The following is a 20,799-nucleotide window of genomic DNA, read 5'->3' on the forward strand; positions in this document are numbered from 1 at the left end:
CACTTCCCTCGACCTGCTGGAGACGCTCTTCTCCAGGATCGTCTTGGCCACCTGCGCACACTGCTGCCTCATGGTCAACTTGTCATCCACCATGACACCCAGGTCCCTCCCTGCAGAGCTGCTCTCCAGAAGGTCAGTCCCCAGCGTGTACTGGTGTCTGGGGTTATTCCTCCCCAGGTGCAGGACCTTGCACTTGGCCTTGTTGAATTTCATGAGGTTTTTCACTGCCCAGTTATCCAGTCTTTTCAGGTCCCTCTGGATGGCAGCGCAGCCCTCTGGGGTATCGGATACTCCTCCCAGTTTGGTATCATCAGCAAACTTGCTGAGGGAGCACTCTGTGCCTTCATCCAGGTCATTGATGAATAAATTGAACAGGATTGGTCCAAGGACTGACCCCTGGGGGACTCCGCTAGCTACAGGCTTCCAACTAGACTCTGCACCGCTGATCACCACCCTCTGAGCTCTGCCATCCAGACAGTTCCTAATTCACCTCACTGTCCACATCTATCCCACACTTTCGGAGCTTGCCTAAGAGGATACTGTGAAGGACAGTGTCAAAAGCTTTGGTGAAGTCGAGATAGATGACTTCCACTGCTCTCCCCTTATCTATCCATCTGGTCATTCCATCATAGAAGGAAATATCCATATAAATTCCATATAAGAAGGAAATATCCATATAAATATCCATATAAGAAGGAAATATCCGTATGAAAGTATATCCATATAATTTGGTTGGCCCAACCTTATTAAGTCATTCATTGCAATTGCAGCATTATTAATGTTTAGGTCTGTAATGTAAAACTATGAGCCCTTTTCATCTTGTAAGTTATAAACCACCCTCCACTTTTAGACCAGTTTCTCTTTATTGGAAATATTCAGTTACTGCCAAATCCATATGCATGTAAAAATATGCTTGCTTTATTTTGTCAGCAGTTCTAGTACATGAAATGGCCAGTATGAAAATTAACTAACTCATAACTGAATTTCAAATGCAGCTACATCTTGAAGGCATTACTTTCCTGAAACTAATAATAATAGTAAGCACATTTTCATGTTATTGAATACTTTATTTCTTTTAGTAACTGAGTTTAACATAGAAAAATGTTTTTGAATTCAAGTGAAAAGTTAATGTGCTCAATTCATCTAAATTTTATCTACAGTTTATGTAGAAGATGCTGAATAAAAAGTCAGATATCCTAGCAATTAATGAGATGCAATTAAGTTAATGAATATAAATTTAACATAAATGCTAGTGACAGAAGTAACAACCCAAAAACACGGACACCAAATAAGGCAGAAATTTGCAATACATCCATTGAATTATAGATTTACAGATTATTTTTTTAATCCTTAAAGAGGGCTACTTAAACATATTAAGAGTTACAATGAATATAAATGTAATTAAATGTCGTTTGAGTTCTAACAGTAATTAATATCACATACAATTTAATAAACTGTGATTTTTGTTTTTCTTGGCATGGAAAACCCAAACATAATAAGTTTTATGACAATGGTCACTAAATTCTGCATATTCAAACAGAAATTTTTCCAGGTTCTTGAACTTTCAAGAAAACAATCTTTTATTTGCTCTGAAGCAGTTTTGGAAATGCTAAGTCTAATTTTGATTTTTTTTTTACTCAAATAAGTGATTTTCTATATCACCCAAATTACTGTAAAGTTTTCTATTCATGTGCAGACCTTAAGATCTTTTTGTTATTTTCGCCATTTAAAAGTCTTAAGATGAAAATCTATTGTTAGTAGAAAAAAAATAAATTATTTAGTGGTAGATACATTTAGTGAATCTTTCATTTTCTATAAGAAACTGTTCTTTACTGATTTAATTCAAGTCATTACTGCCTGTTAAGAGTCTTCTTTTTTGGTTTTCGTTATTATAAGCACAGTCCATAGCTGTCAGAGAGAAAGCCTATTAAATCAATGTGTTATGGGAATACAGTGCAATACTTTTTTCTTTATCAGAAAGTGAGTAATGAGCTCATTCACCAGTGGAAATTCATTACCTTCATTGGCAATGAGTCAACAGAAAAAGATTCTGACTATTAATAAAGAAAATCAGGACTGAAGTGCAATAGATGCAATTTTAACTTTTTGCTTTCATCAATGAAAATGGTCAGAAAAATTGATACCTTGTGTAAGCAAATTCCTCTGAATTTTAATTTATTCTTAATTAGACGATAAATCTTAGAGGGAAAATATATATATGAATGTAACAACAATAATCAGTGGAAGTCTATGTATTTTTAATAAGTAGATTTTTATTATTATTAAGTGATATTTTATGGAATGTTTTACCTACTTTTAAAAGCATTTCATTATGTTCTGCTTCCGTGATTTAAAACTCAGGAGACACTTTCTAAAGAATCTTTAGATATTCAAAAAGTATTTATTGTTCATTGCTTAGCAGGTGTTTCCAAGCCACAGGATACTTTAAAGCATATTACAATCTTTGTCTAGAATTTTAAGGATAGGGTCCCTATAGAAAGCTGTACAACTGAGAAATACATCTGAGCAGGAACATTCCAGTTTTCATTAGTGAAAATAAATCCTTTGATTCCCAAAGCAAAGTAATAATAAAAATAGCTGTAGATTTTTCTTAAAGCCAGGGTAACTAAAATCACATGAAGTGATATATGTATTGTATTCAAAGCTAATAAAAATACAGAGGTGATTTATTGATGTGCGTATGCATGAAATGTCAAAAACATGTTGAGAAAAGTTAAGAAAATTATGAAGAATTTATTGTCTTAAAAGTGGTGGTAACATACCAGGTGGCATTAATGGGAGATATCACCTGTTTAGTATTTCTGATAGTTCCTTAATAAAAGAATCAATAAAATAATTGATAATTATTACATTACTGTAATCAATAATCTGATTAACAATAAAGGTCCATCAATTAAAGAGGACAAAATATGAAAAAAATATTTTATTTCTATTGCTTTCATTTGGTGAAAAGAATATGTCCAAAATTTCAGTAGATTGTTTTAAAATATACCTTCCACAAGAATATCAGAAAAAGGTGCAGATACCAGAAATCTTGCTAATAGTAAGACCTGATCTCCTTGAAACGCACAAGGAAAATCACAAAGAGGTTGATTTTAAGAGTTTATAATGAACAACCAATTATAATAAAAATTATGCAGATTAAAGGTGGATATGAAGAGTAATCATCTGATTTTATATTATAGGAAATAAATTTTGCTTGGAAAAAAGCCTCTGAAGAACAGGTGGCACTAGCAAGCATTTTTTTAAATCCTTCAACCAGGGAAACACAGACTTAGCATCAACTGGGGAAAAACATTTAGCTTCAAACTTTTTAAGCATTATCTTTTTCATTAAATATTTAGATGTAAATTATTGCTTGTTCAACATGGAAATTCTGAAGATGAATGATACTGCTCTCTAGACCTACTAGAGGAATAATTTTCAAGTCAGTGAGGGTTTGACTTTCATCTTAAATCTTATTAAAAAAAATCACTAATTAAGCAATAACAATATTTTACTTAGTGTCTAAACATCAGTAAATGTATGTTTGTCTATTAAGTCATACTTTATGAAAAAGACACTCAAGGCAAAATAGAATATATTAAAGAAGAACAGAGTGTATATATATAAAGGCTTGATACAGGTGCATCCATAGTAACTGTAAAACTATAAGAAATGAAGAGGATAAAGGGGGTTATCAGTACGTTATCAAAAAAATGAGAGCAATGTAGAACAAACTATTTTATAAACCACTATGAGGAGCAAACAAAGCAGAGAGATGTGTAGGCAGATGCATGGGAATCTGACCATTATCAACATAAGAGTAGATAAGAGCCTTCGGTGTCTCTAAGAATAGGAAACCAGAACTGACAACCAGCAGCAAATCAATAAGAAATACACTTATATAATCAGTGAAATTAAAATTAAATTAATGTTGAAACCAACGGGCTGATCTTATATAGCTCATATTCTGTTGGTCAATAATAATTCTGTATTTATTTATGATTAAATTGTTTTCAAAGATATGCTCTAAACACATAACACATAACAAATAAAAGAATTGTCCAAAAAATGTAATAGCATATTTCCGATTCTGTTATACTTTCAAATATAGTCTGCTTATAGTCTGCTTCTATTATATTTTCAGACTAGTGCTAAATTGTAGTGTTAAAAGGTACAACTCTGGATGAAGGAAACTTTCCCAGATTTTAAATATTTGTTAGAGTATACTGATAATTGTTAATTACTCAGATATGGGCCGCAGGCATATATTTGTTTATTGTAAAAGAAACTCTCACTAGGAAAAATTAACCTGAAAATAGTTCAGTCCTTTAACCACACTCACATAGCAAAGACTGAATTCTAGTATGTTAGACAATACCATCTCATATTTCCAGATGTGATGCATTCTATACATGTTGTATTTGCAGCATATGCCTTCCATACATGTCTGACATATGTATGGACCTTGACATATTGCCACTTATGAACACTTTATAGCTACCAATAACACTGAAAAGTCATGAAGAACACATTCACATATAATATACATGTATTTCATTAACAATAATAAAAAAAGTCCATATGCTGTGACATAGTTCTGCTGTTTACTGTTCAGAAACAGCTTTTAAAGGTTAGATTGAGAATCTCTCCTTCCTGCCGTACTGCATAGCACCATGTACCTGTGTAATATTATTCCTTAGTGTAGAGATCTCAAGGGAAATATGCCATTCTACCTTCCACTGTTTCTTAACAGAAGACCTCAGCCTCTCAAAGTATTTTCTCACCAATATTGATTTGCATGTATATTAGATTTTTGCCTTGGGTTTTTGTCCTAATCACCAGGAGCATTAAAGAGATATTTTCTTCTGAATTATAAAGTACCTTGTCATTATACTTTGCTCCCTTATTAAGTAGGGGATCATGACCCAATTCACTAAAGAGCTACAAATCATAATGGTAACAGTTATAATAATTTCTGAGTCAGGTTCTCAGGATAATAGTGTGGCCTTGTTGAGAATTCAGTGTCTTGTCTGCAAAACTGAATGTAAATAAAGAAATGGTAAGCACATCTTTACCTCTATAAATTTGCATTACATTAACATGCCACTAAAATATCTTCTGGCCCAAGAGGGCAGGGACATTTTTGTAATTCTTTTAATCAACCTTGATGCCTGTCTCTGGATGAACGCACACTCACTAGTGTGCCACTGAATATTCACTCCGAAAGGTAGGTCGGGTCTAATTCTCCAGTTTATTGCACACTAAGCTCCCAGATCTGCCCCTGTAGTACTATGTGCAGCCCCAAAGTATCTCAAAAACTATGCAGATATTCCACATTTTGTGGAAGTTATGTATCAGTTAATTAAGCCTCCTGCATAATTGAAAACATGTAGGGAGTTAACTTCATTACTTTTCTCTATGTTGAGACCAGTAATACAGAAGAAAAGTGTCTTAAGAGACATAGAAGGTAAGTACAGAATCCAGAAAAATAGCAAGGTTGGTCAGAATTAGTATAGATTTGTCCATGTATCCTTCAGTGCATGTGGTGAGAGGACAGATTTCTATAAATCTACAACGAACAGGGACCTAAATGCTTGACTTAAAATGATGGAGAAAATTTTGTGTGTCACTTGATCAAGTTTGGTTCTCAAATATCAACTCAGTGATTTACCAGTTTCCTCACCTTCAGTGTTATGATATAGCATATGCCTGCTCTGTTCTTAAAAAACAATTTCCTCATTAAAAAAAATCAATTGTTGGGTACTTATTCATCACTCCAGTTAAAATTCTGTGTCTCTAAAAAACAGCAATGCAGAGTGAATGTACAATAGCCCAACATTTTTAGTCTCTCCACGTTACTGGGGAGTAGCGAAAACATCGTCTGCCTCAAGTGTGAGCAGGTGGACGACCTGCTCAGCCTGGTGGTGGAGCTGAAGGAGGAGGTAGAAAGTCTGAGGGCCATCAGGGAATGTGAAAGAGAAGAAAACTGGTGGAGCAGCGTTCTGCAGTCTTCCCAAGAAAAGCAACCAAAGAACCCCCAATTCAGTCTGTAAATCCAGTACCCTCTTGCCATAGGGCAGAGGGGGCAGAATTAACAGTATCAAGGGACGAATAACAATGGAAACAGGTCCGTGTATGAGGTAGCAGGAGAACCCTTCCACATTCCACTCACCTCCACTAGTGACCACGTCCAACAGATATGAGGGCCTGGAACTTGGGGATCAGATAGATGAGGTCATGAACCAAGGCCCATCGAGAGGGCTGTCTACAGATAGGCAGTCTGGTCCATGCTGCAAGGCTGCTCCCCCTAAGGAGAAAAGGAGCACCTGGAAGAAGCGGCAGGTGATCGTCGTGGGTGACTCCCTGCTGCAGGGCACGGAGGCACCAACATGTAGACCTGACCCCTTATCCAGAGAGGTCTGCTGCTTGCCAGGGGCTTGAATAAGGGATGATACAGAGAGGCTCCAAAAGCTTGTCCAGGAGTCTGACTATTATCCCCAGGTACTGTTTCGTGTGGGCACAAATGATGCCACAGGGAAACTGAGGGATATCAAGTGAGATTTCAGAGCCCTAGGGATGGCTGTCAGAGGTATGGGAGCCCAGGTAGTGTTCTCCTCTATCCTACCAACAAGGGGAATGGATTGAAGGAGAAGGTGGATATCACAGATTAACAAATGGCTGCGCTGCAGGGCTTGGCAACAGGGTTTTGGTTTCTATGGCCATGGGACTCTGATGACCACCAGCTAGTGGGGAATGATGGGAACCACCTCAGTAAGAGGGGCACACGTCTCTGCCAAAAGGCTGGCCAACATGGTTAGGAGGGCTTTAAACTAAAAAGGGGAAAGCGAAGTGTCAGATGGACACGGCGAACAGTACCACACAGGCAATGTCAGATGGCATCCAGTGGGTGTATGGTAGTGGGGAAATGAAGATAGGATATGATTATAGAGGGTCCTCTTTCACCCCTCCTGGGAAACCTGCAGGCTCAATTGCTTCCCTCACATACCTGTACACCAATGCATGAAGCATGGGGAATAAGCAGGATGAACTGGAGATCTGTGAGCGGTCCCAGCGTCATGATCTCATTGGAATTACAGAGACATGGTGGCTCACATGACTGGAGCGCTGCCATGGAAGGCCATGCTCTAGGAAGGACAGGCTGGGAAGGTGAGGTGGTGGAGTTGCTCTTGTGTGAGAAAGGAACATGGAATGCATGGAGCTCAACCTGGGAGTGGATGATGAGTGAGTTGAGAGCTTGTGGGTAAGGATTAGAGGGCAGGCTAATGTGGGAGTATCCAATAGCCCAGAGCGCTGCACTGCCATCCAAAGGGACGTGAACAGACTGGATAACTGGGCAGTGAGAGATTTCATGAAATTCAACAAGGGCAAGTGCAAGGTCCTGCACCTGATAACCCCAGACACCAGTACACACTGGGGACTGACCTTCTGGAGAGCAGCTCTGCAGAGAGGGACCTGGGTGTCACGGTGGATGACAAGTTGACCATGAGGCAGCAGTGTGCCCTCGTGGCCAAGAAGGCCAATGGGATCCTGGGGTACATTAAGAAGAGTGTTGAGGGAGGTGATCCTGTCCCTCTACTCAGCGCTAGTGAGGCCACATCTGGAGTGTTGTGTCCAGTTCTGGGCTCCACAGTGCAAGAAGGGTGTGGAGCTGCTGGAGAGAGTCCAGCGCAGGGCTACAAGGATGATCAGGGGCCTGGAACATCTGCCGTATGAGGAGAGGCTGAGGGAGCTGGGCCTGCTCAGCCTGGAGAAGAGAAGGCTGAGAAGGGATCTCATCAGTGTCTATAAGTACCTCAAGGAAGGCAGTGAGGAGGATGGTGCTGGCCTCTTTTCACTGGTGGCCACCAACAGAACTAGAAGTAATGGCCTCAAACTGAAACACCAAAAGTTCCACAGGAACTTAAGAAAAACTTTCTTAAGAGTGAGGGTGACAGATCACTGGAACAGGCTGCCCGGAGACGTTGTGGAGTCTCCTTCTCTGGAGATCTTCAAAACCCGCTTGGATGCAGTCCTGTGCCATGTGCTCAGGATAGAGCAGCATTCTGTCTGTAAGTCATTATTCTTCTCTCTTTTGCTTTTATTTTTTCTGCTTGTATGCACAATTTGACTGTATTTTTTTCTAGTTTCAATTTCAGGTTGTTTATTCCAGTTTCAAATTTCACTTATGATATTAAACAGTAATATGTTGATATACAATTTAGCACTTTTTATCAAAACCATACATTTTCCCAGAAAGCAAAATTTATTATGGGAAATTAAGATTAATACTTACTAGCTTCTGTATAACTAAAAAAAAAATCCCAAAACTTTCTCTTATGAACCTTTTGATCCCTTTTAGGGAAACAGTGGAATTACTTCTGCTGTACTTTGAACATTTGAGTATCTTAACTTCACATAATTTACTTGGAACAAGAATATTGCCATGAAATTTGGGCATTATTTATATATCTTCTTTTGCCATTTGCATCAGCATAAAAAGAATTTATTTAGCCATCTGCCAGATATATTGTGTTATGTAGTAATCCTTTAATCTACTGGAAGAATCCAAGAGCCCTGTACGTTATAAACTGAGTGTCATAAATAACTAAGGCCTGATAATTTTTCTAGTGTGGTAGTATCATATTTGAAAAAAAAAAAAAGTGTTTTAAATAAAAAATATGCAGGCATTCACCTCTTGCATAAACTTTAATATCAGATTTGTTTTTCTCCTTTCTTTATAATTCTGTGGAATATTTGCTGTGTTGGAAATGAACATAACTTTATTGAAATTTTAGCATTGTTAGAAACCAAATTTTCTTGGTAATATTTTTTGGTTTTTTTTCGTTCCTGTTATATTAAAGGTATTCTACATCAAATAAATCTTATAAGAATGAAATACTTAGCTCTTTCTAGCTATGTTCCATTTATATCTGTAAACAGAAATCCAGCTAGTGGACTAGTGGACTTTACTGGTACACTTTTTTTTTCCTGTTTTTTTTTTTTTTTTTAATAATCTCTTCCTTAAGATCTTATATCTTGTATCTTACATTTTGCTTCAGAATAGTCCGCTATTGCTTGCTGTCTCTGCTTTACTGTTGCATTTGCTCCTCTTCATTCCCACAGTCTCTCCACTGTTCAAGGAAATTTTACTTTCAACTTTTAGCATTTAGACTAGCATCACTTCATCTTCATCCCTGCTCAAGATATTACTAAAAACATAAAATTAAAGGAAAAACAAAAGATCTGTCCTGTAATCCTCAATTTGGGGTTTTTGGTCTTAGCTGTCCAGAAGCTAAATTTGAAGTAACAAAGACAAGCTGATCAGGATCTTATAAGAATCAAAACTGCTCATCAAAAAAACATATAAGTTAGATTAATTTCTCAATGCCAGTATTATTCTTTTCTATAGAAGAAAATATGTAAGTGCTGATTCTATTAATTTTCAGTTGCATTAATCATATAAATAATACTCTTGATTAGTAATATAATTCTCCTGTAATAAAACTCCCATTTTGGACGCATGTTCTCAGCACACAACAGAGCAGTAGTCTTCTGTGGGACATTAAGTCCAAGAGAATTTCAATGTTTCATCTGAACATATCTCATGATCTTCTAAGGCAGTTTTATTTACCGTGCTCTGATCAAGAACATACTGTCTAAGACTCATCACTGCTCTAGGGCTGTTCTGTTTGAAGATAGCACTGGCATTTGGATATTGCTTAAGCTAGTTTCACCAAGTTGTCAAAGATGCAGTGTGGAACCCTGAGATTTCACTACAGACTCTTTAAAATGAATTGATTTTTTTTTTTCTGTTAACACAGATGCTCTTGAACATTCAGAAAAGAGAACAGACATGTGTCATCTGTTTTGCTGGAAAATATTTTTCTTAATCAGATTTGTAGAATAAGTTCATTAAGATTTGGATTTATGTAATGTTCATGGCTGTGGTTATCATGGATAACCATTCAGCAATTTTGGTATTGATTTTGACGGTTTGAAACATGTATGTATATTGTACATATGTGGGTGTATATATATATTTATATATATATATATATACACATAAAAAACCCTGCTATCTTTTTTTTCTAATGCTTTCTAAGAAGCCAAGTTATCAAATCTAATCAAGAGAGAGGTGTGTACTTTTGCCATATGGGCATCACTTACTCCCTAAGTTTCAAAAATATACAATAATGATTCACAGACAAAGTTACACAACTGCATATATGTAACTGCCTACCTCAAAGTTTGTGGTCAGCAGCACAAAGTTCATTTGAAGGCTTGTCACTAGTGTGTTCTCCATTGTGTTGATACTGAGATCTTTGCGTTTAAAATCGTCGATGGTGACCTGGATCACAGGACAGACAGCACCTTTGGGAAGTTTGCAGACTTTTAAAAACTGGAGGAAATGGTTGATACCCCAGATAGTTGTGTTGCTTTTCAGGGGGACCTTGAAAGATTGGACAGATTAGCTGACAAGAATGTCATGAAGTTCAGCAGGAAAATGCCAAGCCCTGCATCTGTGGAGAAATAAGTACAAGCTAGGGGTTGGAAAGTGAGAGATGCACTGCAAGGGGATATGGGAATCTGTCACTACAGTAGAACAATGGGTAAAGGAGCCTGTCCCTGGGAATATCTTTTTTCTTAGATTTCAGTCAGTTTTAAGAAAGATGATGCAAGATCAGGTAACAATGAATTACTGTTGCGAGTGCATTGCGTATGTTTGTCTACCTTAACATCATATTTAAATATCTTCAGACAATATCCTTCCTCCTTGATGAAGAAAATTGATTAAAAGATTTCATAAGATATGAAGGATTGTGGCTCATGTTTATCAGCCATGGTCAAATAACTAAGAATATTGCTGAATCTACAGTCAACTCTGCAATGATGATGTAATGAACCAATTTGTTCTCTTAAACGAATAGCCTCATTTATGTCATGGTTTCCATTTCTGCATTAGTTTATTTTACTGTTCTGTTATTATTCCAGCTATTTCTTTCTTAATATCAAATGATTTCTCATTTATGTGTACTTGTAATTTATCTATATCTAATTTGCATATCTTATATCTCTATATAAGATATATATATATCTATATATAAGATATATGCCTATATATCTTGTATTTCTATAAAATATTAAACACAAAAGCAAAATTATATCTCTCACTACATCTGTGAGGCTGATCTGGCAAAATCTGAGGGGATTGTTGGTCATATTTCATCATTTTTCATCAAATTTACTTTATCAATTTGAACAAAAAATTGGTGTTAACATTTGGAAACCTATATTTTATTTCTCTCGGAATTACATTTTGAATCTTCTGAAGTCATTTGTCACTATCCAAAAGTGGAAAGGAAAAAATCCCTTAGCTCTTATGAGAGAGAGAAAGGTGACAGAAGAAAAGTAAAATAGGAGTGGAGGAGCTGAAGTAAGAGGAAGGACAGATATTTAGAGAGAAAATACATTTTTTTTTCCAACAACCCTTAATGAGCTGTTCCAACAATGCTTTTCATTTTCAAAATGCTGATTAATTTACATTTTTGATCTCTTAATTTTAATCTCTTTAAGATTACATTTTGATTTTAAATTTTCATTTTTTTAATATTCCCACATGATTTTTATATTAAGAATAAGCTGAAAGTCAACAAACTGAGGCTGAACTTAGACAAAAAAAGCTACTCTAATTGTTCCAGTGGTCCTTTAAAATGTAACTGCCTAATTTAGAGATTTTCACTTTTTAACCAGCAGGCTGAATGAATTAAGGGATTGAAGTCAATATCACTTATACTTTCTCGGCAGGCAAGAGGGTGAATGTCACAGATGGTCTCTTCCTAGGCATTTCTCCTTTTCAGAGAAATTATCAGCAAAATAGAATTAGCATTATCAAAGTCACTCTCGGAAGAGTGAATGTAAAGGATATTTTGAGTGCTCTAAGACAATACATAATCCTCTGAGCAAATCTTATGATTTGAAGGGATTCATTATTTCTCTCAACATGGCTTTAAAAGAATAGAAAATATTGTATCTTTCAAGTTCTATGTTCTATATCTTCCCCTTCCAAGGTGCGTGTGATTAATGTTCTTATATAACTTTTAATATTTGTTAAAGAAGATGACCTGGATAGTCTGTGTACATAGCAAAAGAAAGAAAAAGCAATATTTATAAAAAATAAATCATTTACTGATTGGAGGGAATTTTTGGCTATTTTAGGTTTTGTGTTTTGCTTTGGACATATTTTCTTTGGTTGTGTTTTCTGTCACAGAGATAGCTGCAGATACAGGGTTAGTGTTAGAGATAGGTTTAAGGACAGGTTTGAAGAGAAGCAGAAAGGGGAACTATCCCACTGGAGTAGGTGTGTGCAGGTGATGCCAAGGGAAGATGAGCACCGTCAAGAGAACTTTGCTGAGGGAAATTTCTGGTCTGCAGCACCTATGATGGTTTCCAGACCAGACTTGGTCTGAAAAAGAAGTCGAGCGTTAGGTTTAGGTTAGGGCTGAGAGAAGGAGAAAGTGGGAATGGTGGATGTGTAGAGAGATTATGAAGTGAACTAGCATGCTGTCAAGAGGGTTATGCTGGGACGATTTTCCCATTTTCACCATGTCTGTCCCTGCCTTGACTGTAAAAAAAGAAGTCAAGTTTTAGTGAAGGTAGAGAGGAGAAAGGGGAAGGACGCCCTTGGAGTGCGTGTGTGCAGAAGCTGCCAAGGGAAGGTGCGTGCTACCAAAGGAAGTATGCTGGGGAGAGTTTCTGGTCAGCACTAGGTAGGTTGTCCCCACCCCTGTCCAGGACTGGTAAATGTGTTAGTGTTAGAGTTAGGGGTTCAGGTTAGGGTTTGAATTAGGGTTCGGGTTAAGGTTAGAGATAGGTTTGTGAGATGGATGACCTGTTGGAGTAGGTGTGTGCAGGGGGTGCCAAGGGAGAGCTGGCCTGGGGGTTAGGTTAGGGTTAGAATTAATGCTGAGAGAAAGGGGAATTATGCCACTGGAGTGGGCGTATGCAAGAGCTGCCAAGGGAAGGTGAATGAATGCTGCTGAAGGAGTTATGCTGGTCGGCATCAGGTAGTTTGACAGGGGCAACCTACCAGGTCCCTGTCCCTCTGCGGGCCTGGGAAAAATTTCTGGGGTTAGGGCTAAGGTTAGTGTTCAGTTTAGGGTTAATGTTATAAGTTTGGAGTGGGGGTTAGGATTACGTTAGCGCTAGGATTAATAGAAAGAGAAGGGTGATGGATTGCATTGGACTGTGTGTGTGTGTGTGCGCGTGCAGGGGTTGCCAACGTAACGTGAGTGCTACCTAGAGAGCTATGCGAATAGAAGTTTCTCTTCAGCATCTCAGATACATATGCAGTGATATACTTGTAAAGATATATATGCATCACTGTCTATTGTTATTAACAAATGCTTTATTATTTTTATTTATTATCAACAAATGCTTTTTATTGGCATTTCATCACAGAAGTAAGAGCCTGCCAACTTCATTGTTTTGACTTGATTAAGAAAAAATCAATTTCTTTTGCAAAATTGTTGCTATGTGATTGAAGCCATGCATTTTACAAATGCTTCATAAAGCAAATTACTGTTTGTGAAGACATGAAGATGTAAATTAGGTAAAAACAGCTTTTCTTGAACACTCAGCTGTAGTTGCATAACCTATAATTATACATATATCTGCCTATCCCACCAATAACGAGAATGTTTATGAATTCAGCAGATTCTGCAACATCTCTACAGTAGCAAGAAGATTTATATTTTGTGTAATTATGTACAGTTTGTATCATCAAAGAAAAGTATTGTCTCTTTTACAGATTTTTGCAATTATCAAAAATATACCTAAAAAAAGTCCAAAGAAAATTAAAATCATTTTGGCTGCAATGTCTAATCAAATTTACTTAATAATTTTACCATCTTCACCAATATTACAAATTTTTATCTTTTGCCTGTATTAGTAACTAAGTTAATTACTTCACAGATAGTAGGGATATCTGGGTTTAGAAGATTGAGCTAGTCAGGAAAGGCATTCCCACTGAAAATATGGTCTCCTCCCTTTTAGCTGTGTTTTCCTGATATGCTCCAGAAGGAGCTATTTTTATTGTAAGTAAGTTGGATTTATATAAAATTGAGTAATAGTAGATGAGAAGAAGTACACAGAGAGTTGTGACAACTGGGTGCTAGATCCCACTCCTTGAATGTTTATAATTTCTTATAAGATAGAAAAATGAAAGTAAGAAAGAGGAAGAACTCTCTTCCCAGACTGATAAATGAGACTTTCCACTGGGTGCTGAGAGGCCTTATCCCACCTGATCAAAACAATATTATTATGTTTGGTCTTGTACTTTATTTTATTGAACTTCATATTAATCTATTATTCTGTTATTTAGTTCAACCAATTGTACCTTTTTTTTACTACTTTTTTAGTCCAAATAGCTTGAAATAATATGGTATTTTATGTTGTAATACTATGGTATTTATGCTTTTATTGAGGACAATAACTGCAAGTTCTGGTGTGTTAAATGAAGTCTGAGTGTGGCAGAACCTACCAGGATCATTTCTGGAGCTCTGAGAAAAGTAAATCTGGCACAGTCTTGCCTACACATGTTAGAAAAATGTTTCTGTAGAAGATGAGCATATTGTCAGAACAGCATTCAATATCCATTTTTGGCTCTCTGGAAAGAGGAGGGAATGATCAGGAAGTCCAGAACCAAGTGATTAATAATTTGACAGTGTAGACAGACCATATCCTGAAAAAGTCTTTGATATATCTTAACAGAATAATACGCAGTCAGTGTGTGACAGTTCCCTGAACACTCATGCATCTCCACTATGTAACCTGTATTAAGCAATCGGTGAAGAATGTGTGGAAGAAAAGGAGAACTATTAATTTATCAGTCTACAGTATAGGGAAGGAGAGTACATGCATAAAAAATTGAAGAGAAAGAAAGGATTTGCTGTTAAACAAGAAGGAAAAATAAATATATATGCAATTAGGTTCCCTGCAGAGGTCTAGTTGTTTCTCCAACAGAGATGCCTGCACAGAGCACTTCACTCTCTGTGTCATGATACATTAAACCATGTGCTAAAGCTTACATTTCTATCTTTTCAACCTGTCATCAGTAGGCCTACTACAACTATTGGTTTGACAGGCTTGTCTAGCTCAGTCCTCAGCATTGTTAGCTTGGGAGGATAAGACAGATTCCAGTCAGAACAAATACAGAAAGAGAAATATTCCCTGTGGCATGTCTGTACCAAAGTCAAAGAAGCCATGATGTTCATAGCCATATTTAGCAAATTTATACAGAGTCATAGATTTATGGCCTGAAGCTACAGCTGTGATCTTGTAGACGAACTTTCTGCCAGAGGAAAACAAAATTTCACCCAGCCATCTCTGCCTTGAGGAGATGTCTTTCTAAAAAGTAACAGTACGCTTATGAAATCTTCAAGTAGCACAGGAAGTACCGGCATAATTCCAATAAATCCTTGCCATAAGTTATTAAAAAAATTGAAGATTGTCCTTCACCTGAATTTGCCAAGTTATTATTTCCAGTTATTTCTAGTTATTAGAACTTGTTATTCCTTTGTCAATTAGGCTTTTAATCATAAAATCTTCTCTTTATGCAGATACTAATACACTATGATCAGATTACCTCTTGGGGAAAAAAAAAAGAAAAACACAAACACACAGACTACTGTCGTGGAGTTTTTTTTAAATTATTATTATTATTAAACTAGACTTTGCGTATTAGTATAGTGTATTACATAGTCTAAAAAGGTGTTATTCTTTCACAGTTAATACAGCTATAACTGCCAAAACAGCATGTAATTCTGTATTGAGGTATCTGATTGCTCGATATTTTAAAACACAGAAGTGGACCATCTCTTAAGGAGTACGTGTACAGATATCAGTGCATTTGGTACTCTTGGGAAACGAAGGAAGGAAGGAAGGAAGGAAGGAAGGAAGGAAGGAAGGAAGGAAGGAAGGAAGGAAGGAAGGAAGGAAGGAAGGAAGGAAGGAAGGAAGGAAGGAAGGAAGGAAGGAAGGAAGGAAGGAAGGAAGGAAGGAAGGAAGGAAGGAAGGAAGGAAGGAAGGAAGGAAGGAAGGAAGGAAGGAAGGAAGGAAGGAAGGAAGGAAGGAAGGAAGGAAGGAAGGAAGGAAGGAAGGAAGGAAGGAAGGAAGGAAGGAAGGAAGGAAGGAAGGAAGGAAGGAAGGAAGGAAGGAAGGAAGGAAGGAAGGAAGGATGGATTTCTTGTGTGGTTTAGATATAACTGTATTCATTCCTTTTGGTTGAGGAACATGACAGAAATCGCACATGAATCATTTTTATTTTGACAGTTTTCTAACTGCCTAATTGGCCTGTGTAAAATTAGCTTCTGTGGAGATGGAGTTGAACATTGTTGTAGGAAAATGTGCAGAAGTTGAGATGGAGTTGAACATTGTTGTAGCAAAATGTGCAGAAGTTATCATACAGAAAGGTAAGTTCAGAGGATAATGCAATGAACTTCAGAAACAAACGGAATTGATAACATAATAGCAAGCGAGAAATGCAAAGTAAAAGATACTAGGGAAAAGATATTCAGTAACTGTGTTTATTAGAGAGTTCTACATTCATTGGATAAACTGCAAAGATCTCATCATGAAGTAGGTAAAGACTGTCTTCAGAATAGAGTTTAGTTAAGGAATATAGTGAGAATTATGGAGAGAAAATCTGTTGTGTTAATCAAACTTACCACTTTTGGCTGTCATTTCAGAAAAAAAAAATCAAAGGAATGAAAGAACAGTGTTATGATTAAGACGAAAGAACAGATTTACTATGAAAGGTGATTGAAAAAATTAGGATGGCTTAACTTACAGAGAAAAATGAAGGGAATAAAACTCAAATACAAAAAGACATGATAAAAAGATTAAACTGAGGACATTTCTGAACAAAGAAGACATTCAAGAAAGAAACGGTGAAAATTTCAAAACTGACAAAAGTTTTTTCATGCATGACACATGTGAAAATGGCTGTGTGAGAATACAACTCTTTCAATATGTAAGGGTATGCGTGTGTGCGTATATATCACACATATTATAAATGCACATAGGCATATAGAAACATTCCCACACCTAAAGTTTTTTCTAACACTATTAATTTATTTTATCTGAGCTAAAGCATGTGGTAAAAAGTACTTTTTGGAAGTTGTAAATATCATGCTTCATGATTCAGAAACATATATAGCTATTAAATACTAAGGCAAGAAAAGCAGGTTATCCTTTGCTTTTCAGCAGATTCACTGAAATGTCTCCTCACACATTTGGTATTACTTGCTTCATGAGATGAGATATTGAGATGGACAGACCATGATTATAATTTAATATTTCCTGTAATATTCAAAAAAAAAAAAAAAAAACAGAGCTGAAACATGGTTGAATAAAGAACATGTTTGAGGAAGACTTTTTGGATGAGAAAAAAAAAATGGAGAATGAATTCAGAGAAGGAATTCTGTATCTATGTCTGTAGGAGTGAGCTCAGACCTTATAAGCAGAGAAAAATTCAGTAAGGGTTAACACTATTGTAAAACTGTTTCTTATTGTTGGATTTATCAAAATGCAGAAATAAGATTACTTTTAATACTAAGATATAACCTATTCAAATTCTGGTTAAATTAGCATTTGAATTTAAACAGAACAAAACAGTTTTCCAGAAAATGAAAACTCTTTTTTTCCCTTAACTTAAAGGTAGGCTTTTTTTTAAGAAAAAAATAAACTTATTCTCTGGAACTTTAGCAGTGTTATTTTTTTCTGACTTTATGGCAAGTTCAGAGCATTTGAAGTGGAAGTCAAAAAAAATATATGAAATAAAATTGTTTGTAGTCTGATATTTCCAGAATAAATACTCATTTGGATAAATAAAATAAATTATCATGGGTTCATGGAGTGGAAGGTCTGAGCTCACTGTTTTGTATCAAATTTTGTTTAGCTGTATCTTATCTTGCAGAACCTCCTAACCTTAAATGAAGATATTGTGAGATAGAGAATTCATCACTTCATTTAAAGAGAGTAATTAAAACAACTTGTAGTTAAAAAAAAAAAAAAAAAAAAGTCTCTTGCTTGAATTTTCCTGCTTCAGCTTTCTAGCTTTGGAACCTGTTTTGCTTTTCTTCATTAGAGAAAATAATCTTCATATATCTAATATTATTTTTTCTCTATAAAATTTCCCAGTCTGGAAGTTTCCAAGACTTCCAGACTTCCCAGACTTTGATCACCAGACACTTTGAGTCTGTTTTTGATTTTAGGCCGGTCCACAAAGCTTCATGTATAACATGTTGTATATTTTCTTATACTTTACTATATATAGACTTATAATTCTATATAATTATTTCCCATTTTATTACTAATAATAGTTTATTATTATTATCAAATAGAAAAAAAATGAAAAAAGCAGGCTCTTTATTCAATCACAGTAGAAAAAATACCTTCAATGAAATTCCTCTTAGATTGACAACAAGGTGAGAATAGTCAGGTATCCAGTCCCTAATTTATTTATCATGCACTTTACTGATATTCTAATTTACATTGAGAATATTTTGACATGCTAAGTCAAATTCTTTATAGAAATCTAAGACTACCACATCATATCCTTGGTATGAAGCAAATTATCTTCTCAAATACTGCTTGATTGACAAGACCTCTTTTTCATACGGCCATGTTGATTGGCATTAAATTTATTCCCATCTTTTAATTCTCCATTCATCATATTCCAAATGGTATTTTTACATTAAGTATGAAAGTTTATTTGTTAGTTGTGTTACGGATTTTTTTTAATTACTGGAAAAAGCAGACTTTTATCTTCTTTCACTCTCTCCTCCATTTTAGGAGTTACAGTGCTTGAAGGGCCTATTTATGCAGTGGGAGGCCATGATGGTTGGAGCTATTTGAATACAGTTGAGAGGTGGGACCCTCAAAGTCAGCAGTGGACATTTGTGGCAAGTATGTCAATTGCCAGAAGCACTGTTGGAGTAGCAGCATTAAATGGCAAGTGAGTAGGGTATTCTTATACAGTCAAAACATATTTCTTAGAAGGATGAATTACTGTGACATACAGTAGGAAATAACTTCTGTTATACTGCAACAGAGAGTGTCTTTTAAAATAAAAGTAGACACAGTTGAGCATGCCCTCCTATATCTCCTGGATCTCCTGTTTATCTAAAAGAGTTTATATATTTGTTCTGTATTCCTTATATCAAATTTTATACCAAATTCTTAATAACAAGAAATCTGGGTATGCATAATATAAACCAAGGAGATACAGGAAAATATTTTCAAAGAACTGTTGTTTAGAACAAATTGTTATCTGCGTCATCAGATTTTTTTTGTGTTCTATGTGCCAGTTAACCAGCTGAGTTTATCAACCCCATATAATCATGTAGCCATTGATGAGGTTTATTTTATATTCATTTTTACTTTTTTTAAAAAACTTTTCTTGTAGATTATATGGCACTTATTAAAACACAGTTTACAGTAATGCACTATTACTGGATGCTCATTATTTTTAAAGTTTCTTACTTTTAACTATGTGACTATAAACAATGTGGTGTGAACTATAATAATAATAACTTAGAGGTGTGAAGAATTCATCACAAATACCATGATGTACGTTTGAGTAGACATTTGCAACATAGCCAATCACCCTAAGCTCTACTGGAAGAAATGTATACCTCTAAGCTATAACTTATCTCGCTTTTTTTATATTATACATTTACATTTTACATTTACATTTTAACAACACGAACTGTGCTCTGTAAGAGTTTATTTTTTCCCTTCTAACAATAAAGGAAGCCTGGGCACTATTTCTCTGGTTCTGAGTTCTACATTGTTGATGTCTTAAAGCAGAAAGAGGAATCCTTCCTTAGAGAAACAAATATGAGCAATGAATAAAGAATCATCGAAGTGAACAATTTCCATGCAATTCTTAGTCTGAAAATCATTTATCCAAACTACCTGGTAGATACTTCATAAAGATCTGATGGAACAAGGGAGAGCTGAGTGGACAAGGAAGTTATTTTAATGTCAGAAGATAATGCAAAAAATATATGAATTTTGGCCCTTTTGTAACTTTTTTTTTTTCCTCCTGTAGCCTTTGCCAGGAGATTTGAAAAGAAATTCTGTGCTGATACAAGCATTTTGTTTGGGAGTTTTGGGACAGTAGAATAAAGAGAATTTACAGAATATATTTATATTATTTACTTTGTAGTCTGTTGCTACTGGAAAACAAAGAAGAGGCAAGAGTGAGAAATAATAGCAGATGTGGGATGGAATTAGGGAGTAAAAGTTGAGGAAAGAGAAGAGCAGTTAATAATAATTAGGAAGAAGTGTATGTGGAAAAAAATATATATTAAGGCAATTAGGATTCATGGTAGCATAGTTGAGCATGTATTTAATGTTTCCCAGTGATTAAACGCTCGCTTGAGTATGTGCATGCTGTAGGATGTAAAAAAGGAAAAGAAATATCATCTACATCTCAGCAAGGTGGAATTGGCACCATCAAAAACTGAAAAGCAGTGGCCCCACTGATGCAAATAGCAAACATACTACTGGATTCAGTGGAAGAAGAATTTTACCTGAATAACGCAGTCTTTGAAAAAGGTCCCATATGCCAACAACTGAAACTTTAAAACATGTGTTTTTATTAGGCTTATACTATCTTACACACTGCTTTGAGCATTTCACACAAAAGTGACAGTGTGAACTAATCATCTCAAATGTGAACTACTTAAAATCTTGAAATATATTATGTCTTCATTTGTATGCTAATGC

General features: G+C 35.8%; 1 protein-coding gene across 1 annotated transcript in view; it reads left to right on the forward strand.

Annotated features, from left to right (window-relative positions):
* The window catches only part of KLHL1 (kelch like family member 1), a 212,004-nt gene that overhangs the window by 165,070 nt on the left and 26,135 nt on the right, over positions 1-20,799 (forward strand). Inside the window, exon 8 of the mRNA XM_088540305.1 lies at positions 18,859-19,021. Coding sequence (XP_088396431.1) covers positions 18,859-19,021 — 163 coding nt within the window. The remainder of the gene's footprint in view (positions 1-18,858; positions 19,022-20,799) is intronic.

This window comes from Tinamus guttatus, unplaced genomic scaffold, assembly GCF_059628265.1.
Source record: "Tinamus guttatus ecotype Peru unplaced genomic scaffold, ASM5962826v1 Tinamus_guttatus_pri_ptg000058l, whole genome shotgun sequence".
Taxonomy (NCBI): Eukaryota; Metazoa; Chordata; class Aves; order Tinamiformes; family Tinamidae; genus Tinamus; species Tinamus guttatus.